We start from the raw sequence: 14,023 nt of genomic DNA on the forward strand, positions 1-14,023 counted from the left end.
TGAACCAACAAACAATAGATTAATATAACCATGCACATTGCTGACTGAATTTAATAATATTGGTGCCACGCCATATATAATACACAATTTATGTAGGCAAACCTACTAAATATGAAGGTAACTACTTAATTTTTTACAAAGGCACAATATATTAAAATTTTATGCACTGTAGAAAATGAACACTTAGGCCAACTCGGGTTTTACTGAATGTATTGAAAGGCATTGGAACAGGATTATGTGTCATTAAGTGAGAATTTGCATCTGCCTCTGTCACATAAAAAGTAGCAAAAGACAGAAATAATGAGAAAAGTGGGGAAGTTTCAGCACTGTGGATTTAACCATCGAACAGACAGGCAGCAGGGAAAAAAAAACCAAACTCTAATTTGCATTCACAGGGGCAAGTAAAATTCACAAAGAGACATATTATGAAAAAGCACACAAGAAAAAGAAATGATGATGGACATGAAGTCCAACTCTGTCTGGTTAAAGTCGTATGATTTGCATTCTTCTTCTCAACCTGCTCTGTTAGGATGAATTCAGGATGAAGTGGCAGGCACGACAGAGGATGCTTGGACTACAATTTTAAATATGTGGGCCTCAAATTATAACTGTTTATTAGTATCTGAGCACACGTGGCACCAACAGGAAAATACCTTCCCATTGTAAACTCCAGGCAAACTGAAAAAAAAAATGTCACATTCTAAAATGTGTGCCTTTACCTTGAGGAAAGGGTAGTGGGCCAACATGCTGGCCACCTTCTCTGCATTGCGTCCCTCATTAAGGAAGTCCAGCTCCAGCGGCATGTTCTTTTTGGCCTCTTCCACCAACCACATGAAGGCAAAGTCTGGGAAGAGCCAGTGAACTGCCCTGAGCAATACCTTCAAAAAAACAACACAAAACATGTACACGTATGAAATTATAAACACTATTCAGGACACCATAATGATAGTAGGAGTTTCAAAGATGTGTCAAAGATTCTAAATCGATTCAAAACTTCCAAAAACATTATTATGTTTTAAATAAAATTGCTTCAGTTTCAGTACAGAAGATTACAAGTGAGCTAAGGTAAAACTTACCCTCATAACATTTTCAGGTTACACCCAGGATACTTGTTTAGCTTTTTGGGGGATTTGCTTACTTTTACATAACCTTTTTCCAAAAATAAAAGCTGCCTAAACTTGCAAACGCTTAACTGTGATTTCACAACGACTTAACTTCTCTTAGCAAAATGTTGAAAGCTTCTGCTCCATGTTGACCTGACACATCGCCTCTGGTTCGATGATTAAAAGTCAAACTTTCGACCCCCATCATTTGGATGTGCACAGGAAACCACAAGGAACAAACAGTCAACATATTTTAGCCTCTGCTGCTTTCGGTGTTAACAGCTCCCACTTTAGGGCAGGTTGGAGAGTCAATGTCACTTTACCTTTAAGACTTTCAGGAACCCATTCCAAGTCTGATGGTTAGACTTCTGTTTTAATCAATCCAGCTGTCTTTACTAGTCTGGTAACACAACAGCTTACATGTTACCCACATAAACAGATCTGAAAGTGTTCTCCTTCCTTTTGTCCACAAAACTAGTGTCATTTTGTACACCGTGCTACCTGCATAAATACAGTATACATATACACAGTATTTTGCAATACAAGTTTTATTTTTACTATAACAGCTCAACCCAATCGGATGTCAATAATTGTCTTGTTTTGTTGTCATTCATCATTTTCAGCTGTTTGACACCAGTAAACCGTCATCGGTGTCTCACGCCTGTGAGTCACAGCAGCGCTTGTGTCAAAGAGAGCTTAACAGACACAAACTCACCTCCATCACCAGTATGTCCTTGGAGCTTTGTCTCTGGACTTTGGGGTGTTGGACCTTGACAGCCACTGTCCTCCCATCATGAAGCACTGCCTTGTGGACCTGGGCTAAGGAGGCTGTACCCTGAGGCGTCTCCTCAAAGGAGACAAATAACTCGGACAGCTGCGGGACAGAGATAGGGATGAGGAAGAAAGGAGTGAGAGAGAGGGAGCAGAGGATAAATACGGTATAGATAATGATAAAGGAGACAGGGGAGGAAAGGGTGGAGCAATGAGGGGGCTGATCATCAATTTGATCATCTCTTTTTTGTACAAGCTGCTGGATAAATTAGAAATGAAGGAGGCCAGACAAATCACAGGCAGGAGGACATATAGAGATAAAGCTAATTTGATTGTGTCAATTTGTAATCAATTACTAAATCAATCCCCAACTATTTTGACAATGAAAATGTTTGTGAGTATTATTTTAATTAAAAAAAAAGGTCTGAATTTATCTCCATAAATGTGAATATTTTCTGTTTTATGTGAACTGATAGGAAGCAACTGGAGACCTAGGAGCAGGAAGTAAAACTGTATGAAATGAGAAAAGTGAATGAATAAAAATCAAAACAAGAAGGGATGACTGATTACCATAAAGGCACAGTCGGCAGGATTATTTGTCATTATTGATAAATAACTCCACAATAACCTTTCAGCGTGATGTAAACAAAGTAATCTAAGAGAGCACAAAACTTCTGCACTTCCTCTGGGCTCTGTTTACGACTAAATCTGCAGCTTCTGACCTGTTTGTCCAGCAATTAATGCCTACTCTGTAAAGAAACCTGAAAAAGAAACAGTCTAACAGAGTCAGACACGTGTCCCTGATACCTCATCAGTCTCATATGAAATGTCCATCTCATCTGATGAGGAGCTCAGGAGAGACGGCTTATTTTAATAACCTGGGGATGAAACTCAACAGCTGATCCTGCCGACTGCAGCTCTTTCATAGCGCTGACCATAAATCAGGAGGAATACAGAAACGTATCCATTATATAACGGTGAGATTTAAAGACTCAATAACCAAAAATGTCTTCATTGGTGGATGGTGGATTTTTTTCCCCCCCCTCCAGTTTGACCTCTTTGTTGAATGCAATCTTGTTAGGCGGCGGCAGATAGTGGTAAACCAATTCTGGTGACAGAGGATGATGTTAAGACGGTTTCAATGATCATTAAGCTGAGAAGGCAGAGGCTCCAAATGGGATCAAAGGAGCCACTTTAAAAGAGTGTCAGGATCAATGGAGTCCTGTGCTGCTGAGTCATTACATACAAGCTAAACAGTGCCTTTTACAGGCCTATTAAGTCGGGCAATACTTCTCGTCTTCTTATGCTACTAATATGTGGAACACTTGGTGGTCTTATTAAACTGACACTCTGTTGTTGAAAGAGAAATACTGAGATTGAAATAATCACTTTTGACTCACAAGCCTGATAGTGAGCTCTACTAGCACATGGCTGTTTTACTGACAGTAAAGTATAAGAATAAACCCGCATGCTACATACATATACTGTATCATTAAGGGCAACCTTTTACGGATTTGGTGATTATGTGGTTTCAAATTGTGATTCTATATTTAAAAACGATTTTATTTTTCAAGCACTACTTAATAATAAATGATTGCTTGTCTTGTCCTTTGAATAAAAATGACCTTTCGCCATGAACACGTGTTCTGAAATCATTTACAAAGCTGTTTAAATCCTCTATTTATCATTGGAAAATGCCCTACGAAGCAGAGGATGGCTTCCTGCGTGGTGAATTTATATATCAGGTTGGAAGGACATAAGAACCATAGCAACTATATGATGTAATTTAAAAAGACAGTGATAATATGATAATGAAGGGATTTAATTTCTTCCTTAAGACATGGGTGCAGACAATTAAAATGAATACTTCTGTGTCTCCTTTCTTATTCCTACCAGGAGGCCAAGTAACAATGTGCTTAATTCAGGGGGATGGGTGTAATTACACAGGGCAGACCAATAACTTCCTTTTGTGCTGTAAGAGTAATTTCCTTGTACAAAATACCATCAAATGAAGAAAATGGAAACTGAATTTGACGACAGCCAAAGACAGAACGCATTACAGTGTTTTACAATGGAGGGGAACAACACAGGCACAGATACACGCAGGGCTGCAACTAATGATTATTTTCATTATTGATTCATCTGTCAATTATTTTCTTGATTAACGGCAGAAAATGTTGAAAATGATAAAGACCATGTGGTGTTTCTACTGTTTCTGCTATGAATAGAAAATGAGTGAATATAGGTCGGTTTCCATCAGCAAAATATTGCATATTACACTTTTGAAGGAGGTGGAAAATGTGGTGTTGGCACAAGGTGTACACTGGATGTATAGGGCTGGGGTCAGTTTGAAGTGTCCAATTAACAGTAAACAATGGGGATTGGGTATCTTGCTCAGGGTTACCCCAGCATTTGACGTGGCGGGAATGCAAACCGGCAACCCTCCGGTTAGTAGCCCAATCCCGTTACGCTCATCCATGGGCTGTCCCATTTCTCCACTTAATGCATTAAGTAAACATTTACTACAATGATGAATTGAAACCACATATGATCAGCTGGTGCTCTTTATTTACATCCTTATCCATCTGTGGTAACACAGACATTTGTGCTAGCTACTACTTATCTTGGTGAACTAGCTCCCAATATTTGCTTTACACCAGTCAATAGAAACAAACAAATGTGCATTTTGTTTAACCAATAATAAATCATTTCGGTCAATATCCGCTATACATCTTAATGGAAACATAGCTTATGTCATTACAACACAGACTCTTTTGTTTGGCATTTGTTATTGGTCTATCCTTTGGAGATGTCATCTGTAATCTTACATTACTACCTTCTCCTTTTCCTCAACACTAATTAAAATCTCACAAATGCTGTGTTTCCATTATGGTATGGCGTGGTTTGGTACAGTACGGTACAGTCCTGGGTCAGTCTTGCATTTCGATTGAGATCAGTACCTTTACTTTGTCGGCGGGGTGTGGGCTGTGCACGATGGCCGCAACAGCGAGATAATCACCGTGACGTCATGACGGTGTGATGACAACGAACGAGACACAACCGACAACAACGGAAGACCCAAAACAGCTCTTTTTTTCTTGCTCAGTTGGTGGCCGCTACACCAACCGCTAGTGAACCGAGTGACATTTTTCTGTCACCGAATCAGCTGACTGGATCCGGTCTAGCTCCACCTTGACCATACTGTCCCATTCTACTATCGTACCCTAAGGGAAAGGTGCCAAAAATGGAATGGTTGGGGAAGGTTATTTCAGTACTATTACTAATGGAAACAGTAAAAAATACGTACTGTCATGTACCAAACTGAACCGCTCACTCGGTGGAAACACAGGTAAACAGTCTCAACTTTATGAGTTTTATGCAGCTACTGTAAAAATGGTGCTTTGCTTTTTTTGTGTGTGATCTGCCTTCCTTACAAATCTCTCTCACACTGAGCCTCTCCCTGTGTCCACTTTAAGAAGAGGTAGTCCTTCATTAGCATCCAATTTTCTCCGTGGACACACACACACACACACACACACACACACACACACACACACACACACACACACACACACACACACACACACACACACACACACACACACACACACACACACACACACACACACACACACACACACACACACACACACACACACACACACACACACACACACACAGATTAATTAGTGTGTTAGTTTGAAGGTTAAAGAGGCTTCCCAAGAGACCTGGAGTCATTACAAAAGACTTATTGTACGCTCAGGAAACCTCCACAGCATCCCGAGGCGTCTCTGCCTCATTGATACAAACCTGTTTACAGGAAAATAAAACAGCATGCACTGTACAACACATAGCTTCTGCTTAAGCCACACACACCCTTCTGCCCTTCAAGTACTGTATGTAGTGTTATTCACAGAATTAATAAGGCCTTAACCAGGCAATCTTGCACTCATGGCTCTTCAGTGCTCCTGCGACACAGATCTGTGCCGTAGGTGCACTCATGGTAATTTAATAATTCACAACTCCTTATAAGGACATCCTGGGGGTTTGTGTTTATAGGTCACACATTCAGGCTTCTTATGTGTTGTTGAGTTAAAGTTATGATTCATTATATATCACATGTTTTGGTAGTGATATAAAGTGGAAATAATTGTGAGAAATAGACAATTTTTCTTTTCTTTTTCTTCATTAAAACGAGCCAAGTGAACTTTTAAGTGACGTATTTCCAAATTTCACAAATTCAATTTGTAAGTTTTGCTCAGGTGTGATTATAAAGTTGGAGATTTTTTTTTTTTTTTTTATCAGATTGCCTATAGGTTGTGCTGAAAAAAGGATATAAGACACTATATGGCACAGGGTTAGGGTTAGGGTCTATGGCACCCTAACCCTTATACCCCCTTAACCATAACAGCATATATATTTTAGCCCAATAATCTGGTCATACACAAGTTTTGCAGCTCACAGATAACTGCTGCTAATCAGAGTCATGTTTCCCGATGTGTCACCGACCACTATCTAATTTCTGCGACAAAGCCATCCGTCCCAGCTAATCAGAGGCCAAGATGGATGACGGTAGATGAAGCTTTTAAAACGCCAATTCATCAGAGAAAGAAGAGGAAGAAAGTTTTAAAAAGGGACCACAACATCATCTTTTCACCACAAGACTTACTCGTCTCAACGCGTCCTGGTAAATTATCAGTGTGTAACCCATTTCACCCTGTCATTAATTTAGTGTGAACTCACACCAGGGAGGATGTGGAGCTGTGCCACACCACAGAGTCGGGGATTCTAATGTCTAAATGTGACCAAGTCAAATCAGAGCAATAAAACGGTCTGTTGAATATTTTCTCGGTGAATCAATTAGCTGTGTGGACCATAACAGATCAGAAAATTGTTACAAATGTCGATCTGTGTGTGAAGTAACACAGGGCAGTGGAAGTCAGATTCCCTGGCTGTTCCTAGTTCAGGATTTTCTTTTTTCAGGAGGCCTTTAGTGGATTCAGCAAGTGTAAGCTACTCATGTTTGCTCAGCTTGTTCCTCTTATAATTTAAGATCCAAATAACACTGGACCTTAATGCTGTTAAAATGTATGGTTGAAAACTACAACTATATGGGTGTTTTGTAATAATGTGGTTAGGGCTGCAAACTTTGGCTAAGAAGGCTATCACATTAAGACATTTTCTAATCTGTCGATAATTATAAGTATTATTACGATAAATGTTGGATAATAGTGACTGATTTTGCCCTTGAGTGAAAGATGAAGATAAATTGTAGTTTTAAATGTTTTTTGATATGAACAGAAAACTAAAACTTGAAGTAATACATTATATCGACATTTATTGAACCTTTGTTGTATTGCAAATAAAGAAGTTGCTCAGCCTTAGATGGGGTTTAAACGATTATTTTCAAAATTAATTAATCTTTCAATAATCTTCAAAAGAAATAATGACGTTCTCAAGTGTCTTGCATATATATATATATATAAAAAACTATATATGCTATATATATATATATATATATTATATAGCATATATAGTTTTTGAATTACTTCTCAACCCTAGATGGGGTTTAAACTCGATGTTAAGGCTGAAAGTAACAATTGTTTTCAAAATCAATTAATAATAATAAAGTGTAAGAAAATGTTGACCATTTTTTCCTCCCAAACCTCGCAATGATGATATTCCCAAGGGTCTTTTTTTATCCACAAAATGTGGAGCAAAGAACCGGAAAATATTCACATTGAAAATGCTGAAAATTTTTAAAACCACTCAACATATTGCAGCCGACTCCATTTTGTTACCAGGGTTCTCGCCGGCACAGCTGAGCATAGGAGGCCCTATGCCGGGCTTTTCTGTTGTTTTTTTCCTTTTTTAATCGGTACCATCGTAATAATAGCTTTATTTCACAAAAACGTGGCCCTCAAAATGCATGAAATTGTTTTTCAGAGGGTTATAGATTTCAACATTTTCTGGGGGTGGGGATGCCCCGGGACCCCCCTACAATACTCACGCCTGTGGCGCTCGTCCTCCCCTATGCTGTGAAAAAATCCTGGTGAGAACCCTGGTTATCTTGTGTAAAACCACCACAGTGTAATAAGATGCCAAGTGTTAACAGACTAGTCTCTTTGATTGTCAGTTGTTTTTTTCACATTTAAAGGTGAAAAAGTACACTTACCTTAAGATTCTGCCATAATCTTAAGGTAAAGGCCATAATCATTATGGCGTTCCTCCTACTTAATTTGCCACAGTGTAATAAATAGCCTTTCAAGCTCGTGCAAATCGTCTTAAATAACCATACTTCAAACTGCACGCATGCTGGAGGGAATTCCCTCGTTGTTTGTACCTGGTGAGTCATAAAAAGAGGCTAATTTGAACATGATGTTGGCCCATCAGGTAAAAGAGTGAACACGAGCCCTCTAGAAGATGCCATCAGATCATGCATTATGTAAGAGGCATGGGATCCTGTGAGGGAACAGCTGAGTTATTCATTATGCAAATATGCTAAATGGAATGAAATTGTCTACACCCACCAGTGTCCTCCCACTATGACGACGAACACCCGATGGTAACTGACACGCAGAGAGAGAGAGAGAGGGGGGAGCTTTCATGGGTTAAGGAAACGTGTAATTTCTCCAATGGGCCTGTCACTTTAAGCAGCGGCAAGAATCTGAGAGATCCCACTAAAATTTTAACCTGAACAGCTTTATACACTTGGATTATTTTTATGTATTATTTTCCAAAAAAGGAAAGTTGGAGCTCAAAGCGCCAACCTCTTGACATGCTGTGTTTGTAGCTGTGGTAATATCAACAGAGCCGGGCCTGTAGCCTCAGGTTCAAAGCCACCACAGTCACTGCTTATGTTAATCTCAGCTGTGGAGTTAATAAACATGGTAATGTGTGTGTGTGTGTGCGCGCGAGTGTGTGTGTGTGTGTGTGTGTGTCGGTCCCAGAGGGGAGACCCGCAGTGGCATACGTTCCCCGAAATGAGTTATGGCACAAATAAAGTGGTCCCCGAGGCAACACAGTGGGATGGCAACACATCAGTGTCTGTGGTAAGGTGGCCATTTTGGATACAGGCGACCAAGCAGCAGCAGCCCCAGCTGATTGAAAACACATAAATCATTACAACACGGACGGGAGGCAATGAGAGAGATTATTTAACTGATGAGAGGGAATCAAAGTCTTAACTTGGTGATCTCTCACATGCCCTGTCCAACTGTTTCAATCTGTGGTTGAAGGCATGACAATAAAAGAGGAGTCTGTGTATACATGTACACAAAATGTACCACTTTACTGCTAATTTGTCCTATTGTTTTATTTTCTTTATTTTTATTCAGAAAAACTTTCCAGACCTTTTGGATTCTCCCTTTTAATAAGCTTTTGTTGCAAATTCAAACACTCATAGAGCTCATCATTTTTCTAATTATTTCTAAAGGCTTTTATACTTTTAACTCAAAAGGTTTCATATCAGGGCGAAAATTAATGACTATAAAGACTATTATTAATTGTTAATCGATTCATTGATTTTTTCAACAACTGACACAAGCTTTTTAAAATTTCAGTTTCTTAAATGGGAATATTTTCGGGTTTCTTTTAGTGATCGTCATCTGCGGATAGTGATATCAGTCCAATACAGTCGTTTTAGACCTTTTTAAAGTACAAAGCTCGTTAACAACACATTTTTTTTTTGTGCTGTAGCTATTTCAAGCTATTTCAGAGACATAATTCTCCAACTATGTTACAAATATTCTCCTCCCACAGAGCAGAAATAAGCAGCCCACAACATGACTCAGCTAAAATGCTGTGCGTAGTGAAGCAAGTGATATATCGGATTTTACATTTTTGTCCGTCCGATATCAGATCCAGTGATTTGGACCAGTATCTGATACTGATACTGAGTATCGTATCAGCTCATCCCTAGATTTTCTGTTCCACATCTAAAGAAACTGTTGGTTTGTGGACAAAACAAGACATTCGAGAACTTCATCCAGGTTTGGTGAATACCACATTTTTCAACATTTTCTGACATTTTATGGACCACACACTTGATAGATTACTTGATTATGAAAATAATAGTTGGTTGCAGCTCTATTATATATAGAGTTATTAGAGAATATATGGAGAATAATTTTTATTCTGATCTCTTTTTTTAGTTAGTTTGCATTACATTAAGGATAGATACTGATAAATATTATTTCTGACAGAAGAGTTTTATAGATGTGTCACAATATCAGATTTTCACTGCAGGAGCTTAAACGGGAATAATAAAATATATTTGTGCATGCATTTTTTTTACATATAGAAATTTTGTGTCAACAGTCATTTCGGTTTCATAAAACATATCATGATACCCCCGTCATTAGCTGATCTATCTATCTGATCTGTATCCAAAACCTGATTTGTTCTGGGAAAGTATGAAGTGTGACTGCTTCCTGTTACCATTAATGACAGTTGAGGAATGACTACTAACACTAATGTTTGTATTTTATTTTACAAGATACCAATGTATTCATTTTATTGTTAAGCGTTATGAAAATGTTTTATATGAGAAACAGTAAAAGCCGAAGTCAGTGGCTCTTATTTTGAAAGCCAGGTTGAAAGGTTGTTTTATCTGCACAGTGTAGGTTACACAACTAAAACTAATGTTTTTATTTGTATTTAATAAATATAACTACTAAATGAAAGAGCACATAAAAACGTGTGTTTGTCTGATAAGAATAACTGATAAAATGAGAGATAACATGAAACGTGTATGTTATTTTTCGAAGAATAACTAATAAAACAAAAGATTAAATACAAAATGTGTATTTAATTTAATTAGAATAAGTGAAAAAAACATGGATTTGTCTGATAGGAATAACTAATACAATTAGAGATAACATAAAATGTGTTATTTTCTCAGAATAAGCACTAAAGCAAAGATGTTATTAAAATTGTTTTATAAGAATAACTACTAAAACAAAATGTAAATTCAAAATGTCTATTAATGTGATATAACATTATTTTTTAATTTTACAATCCCTGAACCTAAATAAAAATAATAATTTAATAATCTACAGATTATACAGATACAAATTGTTTTGACAGCAGGTAGTCATATTTTGCACATGCGCAGAGCAAATAGGGTTTCCGGTACAAATCGTGTAATGGCAATCCCTGTTGCATTCTTGATGTCAATAATGGCACTTTTCCATTATACAGTTCTAGCAGTACTCGGTTCTTCCTGACTTGACTCGACAGGTTTGGTATCAGGTTTGGTATCAGTCACGTTTTCCATTACTTCATTACGACATGGTCGTCAAAGCAGCTTTAGAAATTCCCTTGTGTTGGAGTGTTGGAGACTAATGCATGTTTAGGGGATTTTTAAGTCATTTTAAGTCATTTTAACTGATCGACAGTTCGGCATTGTTTAGTTTGATTCATGTGTCGGACGTCATGGTCATGACCAATCAGTGACCGGCAGTCTGACAATGTCAGATTTGGTACTAGCAGGTACTAAAAAAGTACGAGGTACCAGGTACTATCCGTAATGGAAAAGCAAAAAAAAAACATGAAAACAGAGTAGTGCTAGAGCTGCATAATGGGATAAAGCCGTATGATTTGTGTTTTGTTTATTTATCAGTCTTGACAATCCGTGTAAGGGATGTTCCCTCAGAATCACTGCCTCTTCCAAAATGGTCTACACTGCCTTGACAAGACGCCAAGTACCCATGATGCACCCATGTTTTCTTCAGTTATGCCTCATCACCAGCAAAGTGTGATATTCATCCTGGATGCAGACTCTGTTTGGTAAAAAACGACATATTGCACATGCTGGCCGTTCCTCGTTTTCACTACAGAGGGGGAAATGACAGCTCGAGCTATGGCTAGGCTCTCCAAAACCACGCACAGTGGGAATGCATATGTCACTGCAAATGTTGCAGAAAACAGCACGCCACGGATAACATGAGAGGATCTTACACACATGGGAACGAACGCCTGCGTTCGGAGAGAAAGCATGTGTAGTCAAACGGAAATGATGCTGAGGCTGCTTCCCAAACACCAGAGCCGTCTGGCAGCAGCGTCGCTCATCAGCATCCCTTCTTCTCCTGCCTCTTCAAAAGAGACGAGGGCTGATTCCTTCTGTTGCCCTCTTTGTTGCCTCTCTTTTTTTTTCATTTTTTTAATGGATCATGACGTTCCACACAGATGCAGGAAGGAGTCAAACTGAATGTACACCTCAATTAAAACAGCATTAATGAGGAAGGAGGGGAAAAAAATACAGAAAGGCAATTTGATTTCACTGTGATGTTGGCTCATATTCATCTTATTGGCACATACCACTGGTTTCTTATTGTCTTCCGAGATATAAAAAAAAAAGACTTGTCTGGATAAAAGCTTTAATAAACTACTGAAGAAAAATATGTAAAACACTGGGCCAGTACTTTTCCCCTTTTTTCTGACAGTTGCTCTGAAGAACCAAACAGTTTTAGTGTCGTCTTTCACTTAAATGCATTTGTCTTGCACAGTGTTGAAAAGTAACTCCTAACAGTACTACTACTATTAGTTTCCCCAGTAAGGAGTAGTTTTAAATAAGGCTGAAACTAAGGATTATTTTCAAAATCGATTAATCTGTCACTTATTTTTTTGGATTAAAACCAAAAAATATACACATTTAAGAAGCTCAAAAATCAGACAGCTTGTTTCAGTTATTAATAAAAAACAAAATCAAAATAGTTGACAAATACAATTTTGATAATATGATCACAGTTAACTTCTGTATTAATTTCTGGTCAGTTACCTCACAACTGAAATTTCTGACATCCTCAGCTCAATAATCATTAATATGAAGCAGCAGGAAATTTCAACTACTCAATCACCTGTAACCTGTAACCTTTATGGAGTCATAAAAAACCCTCATCAGAATGCGTTAATATATGTCTACATCTGCTTTTATCTCTGTCAAACAGTCTCAAATTTATGTTCCTGGTAATATTAGTAAGAGTAAAGTTATGTTTTTGTGATATTTGTACTTCTGGCACCACATTAGAGATTACCCAGACTTTCTCACAGACAAGCAATGAGAAGTAAAAACGAGTGGGGAGATCAATTATTTTTGGCAGGGAGTGATAAGTAATACTATGATTTTTAAAAAGAGAAACCGGTAACGAGGAATAACTCAACACTAGTTATTTTGTTGTCTTAAACATGGCAGACAAATCATGTGCAATTAGTTGTGTACACATTCATATTCACTGGTAATGTGTGTGGGTCAGTGAACGCAGCTTAGATGTGTGAAAATCTTTCAATCTTAGGTACGGGAGGCATGATCGGTAGAGAAATCATTGTTTGTTTGACTATTGCTAATTGACTGATGAAGGACCGACACAGATAATGTGTGTGTTATCCTATTGACCTGTCTATGATACACTGCACCTACTACTGAGCAAACACTGTTGGAAACAAACTTCCTGGAAATCACTCAAATGTTTCATGATGTGTGTGTTTCTTCATTACACACAGCAGTGAGGAGAGACGCACAACAAAACCCTCATCTTGTTTTGTAGTTTAATTGGTCACACTGCTGGTCTCTGTTATTTTGAAATGCTTCAGGCTCGTGAGGGAATATTCAGGGCTCATTTGATGATACAGATCAATATATTCATATCTATTCATGCCTCTTCAGTTACACAAAAACACAGATGTAAAAAAAATAATAATAATAATCAGGCATAGGACTACATAAAACACCCTGTGATTTTTATTCTGGTCAAAATAATTGTGATTCACAATATTATTGTAGTCATTTAAGAACTTATAATATATAATCTACCTTTATTTGGATATGCCAGCTTTTAGAAAAGGTGCACAAATATAGACAGGCGTTTGTAACATGTTACAAAACCTGTTACAAAATTTCAAATACCGGTTTCATATTTTTTAAGTGAACATTTTTCATGAAGGTCCTGGAATGACTGGAAATAAATCACAAGGACTGTATGTTGGCGAGCTAGACAGCATTTTCAATACTGGAATAATGGAATATTAACTTTATTATTTTAATATTTACATTACTATCAACCTATCAAGGAATTTTTTATCATGACATTTTATTGTCCCATGCAAAATATAACTTAACGCATATTTTATTGTCTTTTAATAGTAAGCAC

The 14,023-nt window shown here is 37.8% G+C and overlaps 1 protein-coding gene across 1 annotated transcript in view; it reads right to left on the reverse strand.

Moving 5' to 3' along the window:
* adck1 (aarF domain containing kinase 1) overlaps window positions 1-14,023 on the reverse strand; it is a 70,563-nt gene that overhangs the window by 25,980 nt on the left and 30,560 nt on the right. The window contains exons 5-6 of the mRNA XM_058616004.1: window positions 1,819-1,977; window positions 720-878 (exon numbers count right to left, since the gene is read on the reverse strand). Coding sequence (XP_058471987.1) covers window positions 720-878; window positions 1,819-1,977 — 318 coding nt within the window. The remainder of the gene's footprint in view (window positions 1-719; window positions 879-1,818; window positions 1,978-14,023) is intronic.

This window comes from Solea solea, chromosome 18 (assembly GCF_958295425.1).
Source record: "Solea solea chromosome 18, fSolSol10.1, whole genome shotgun sequence".
NCBI lineage: Eukaryota > Metazoa > Chordata > Actinopteri > Pleuronectiformes > Soleidae > Solea > Solea solea.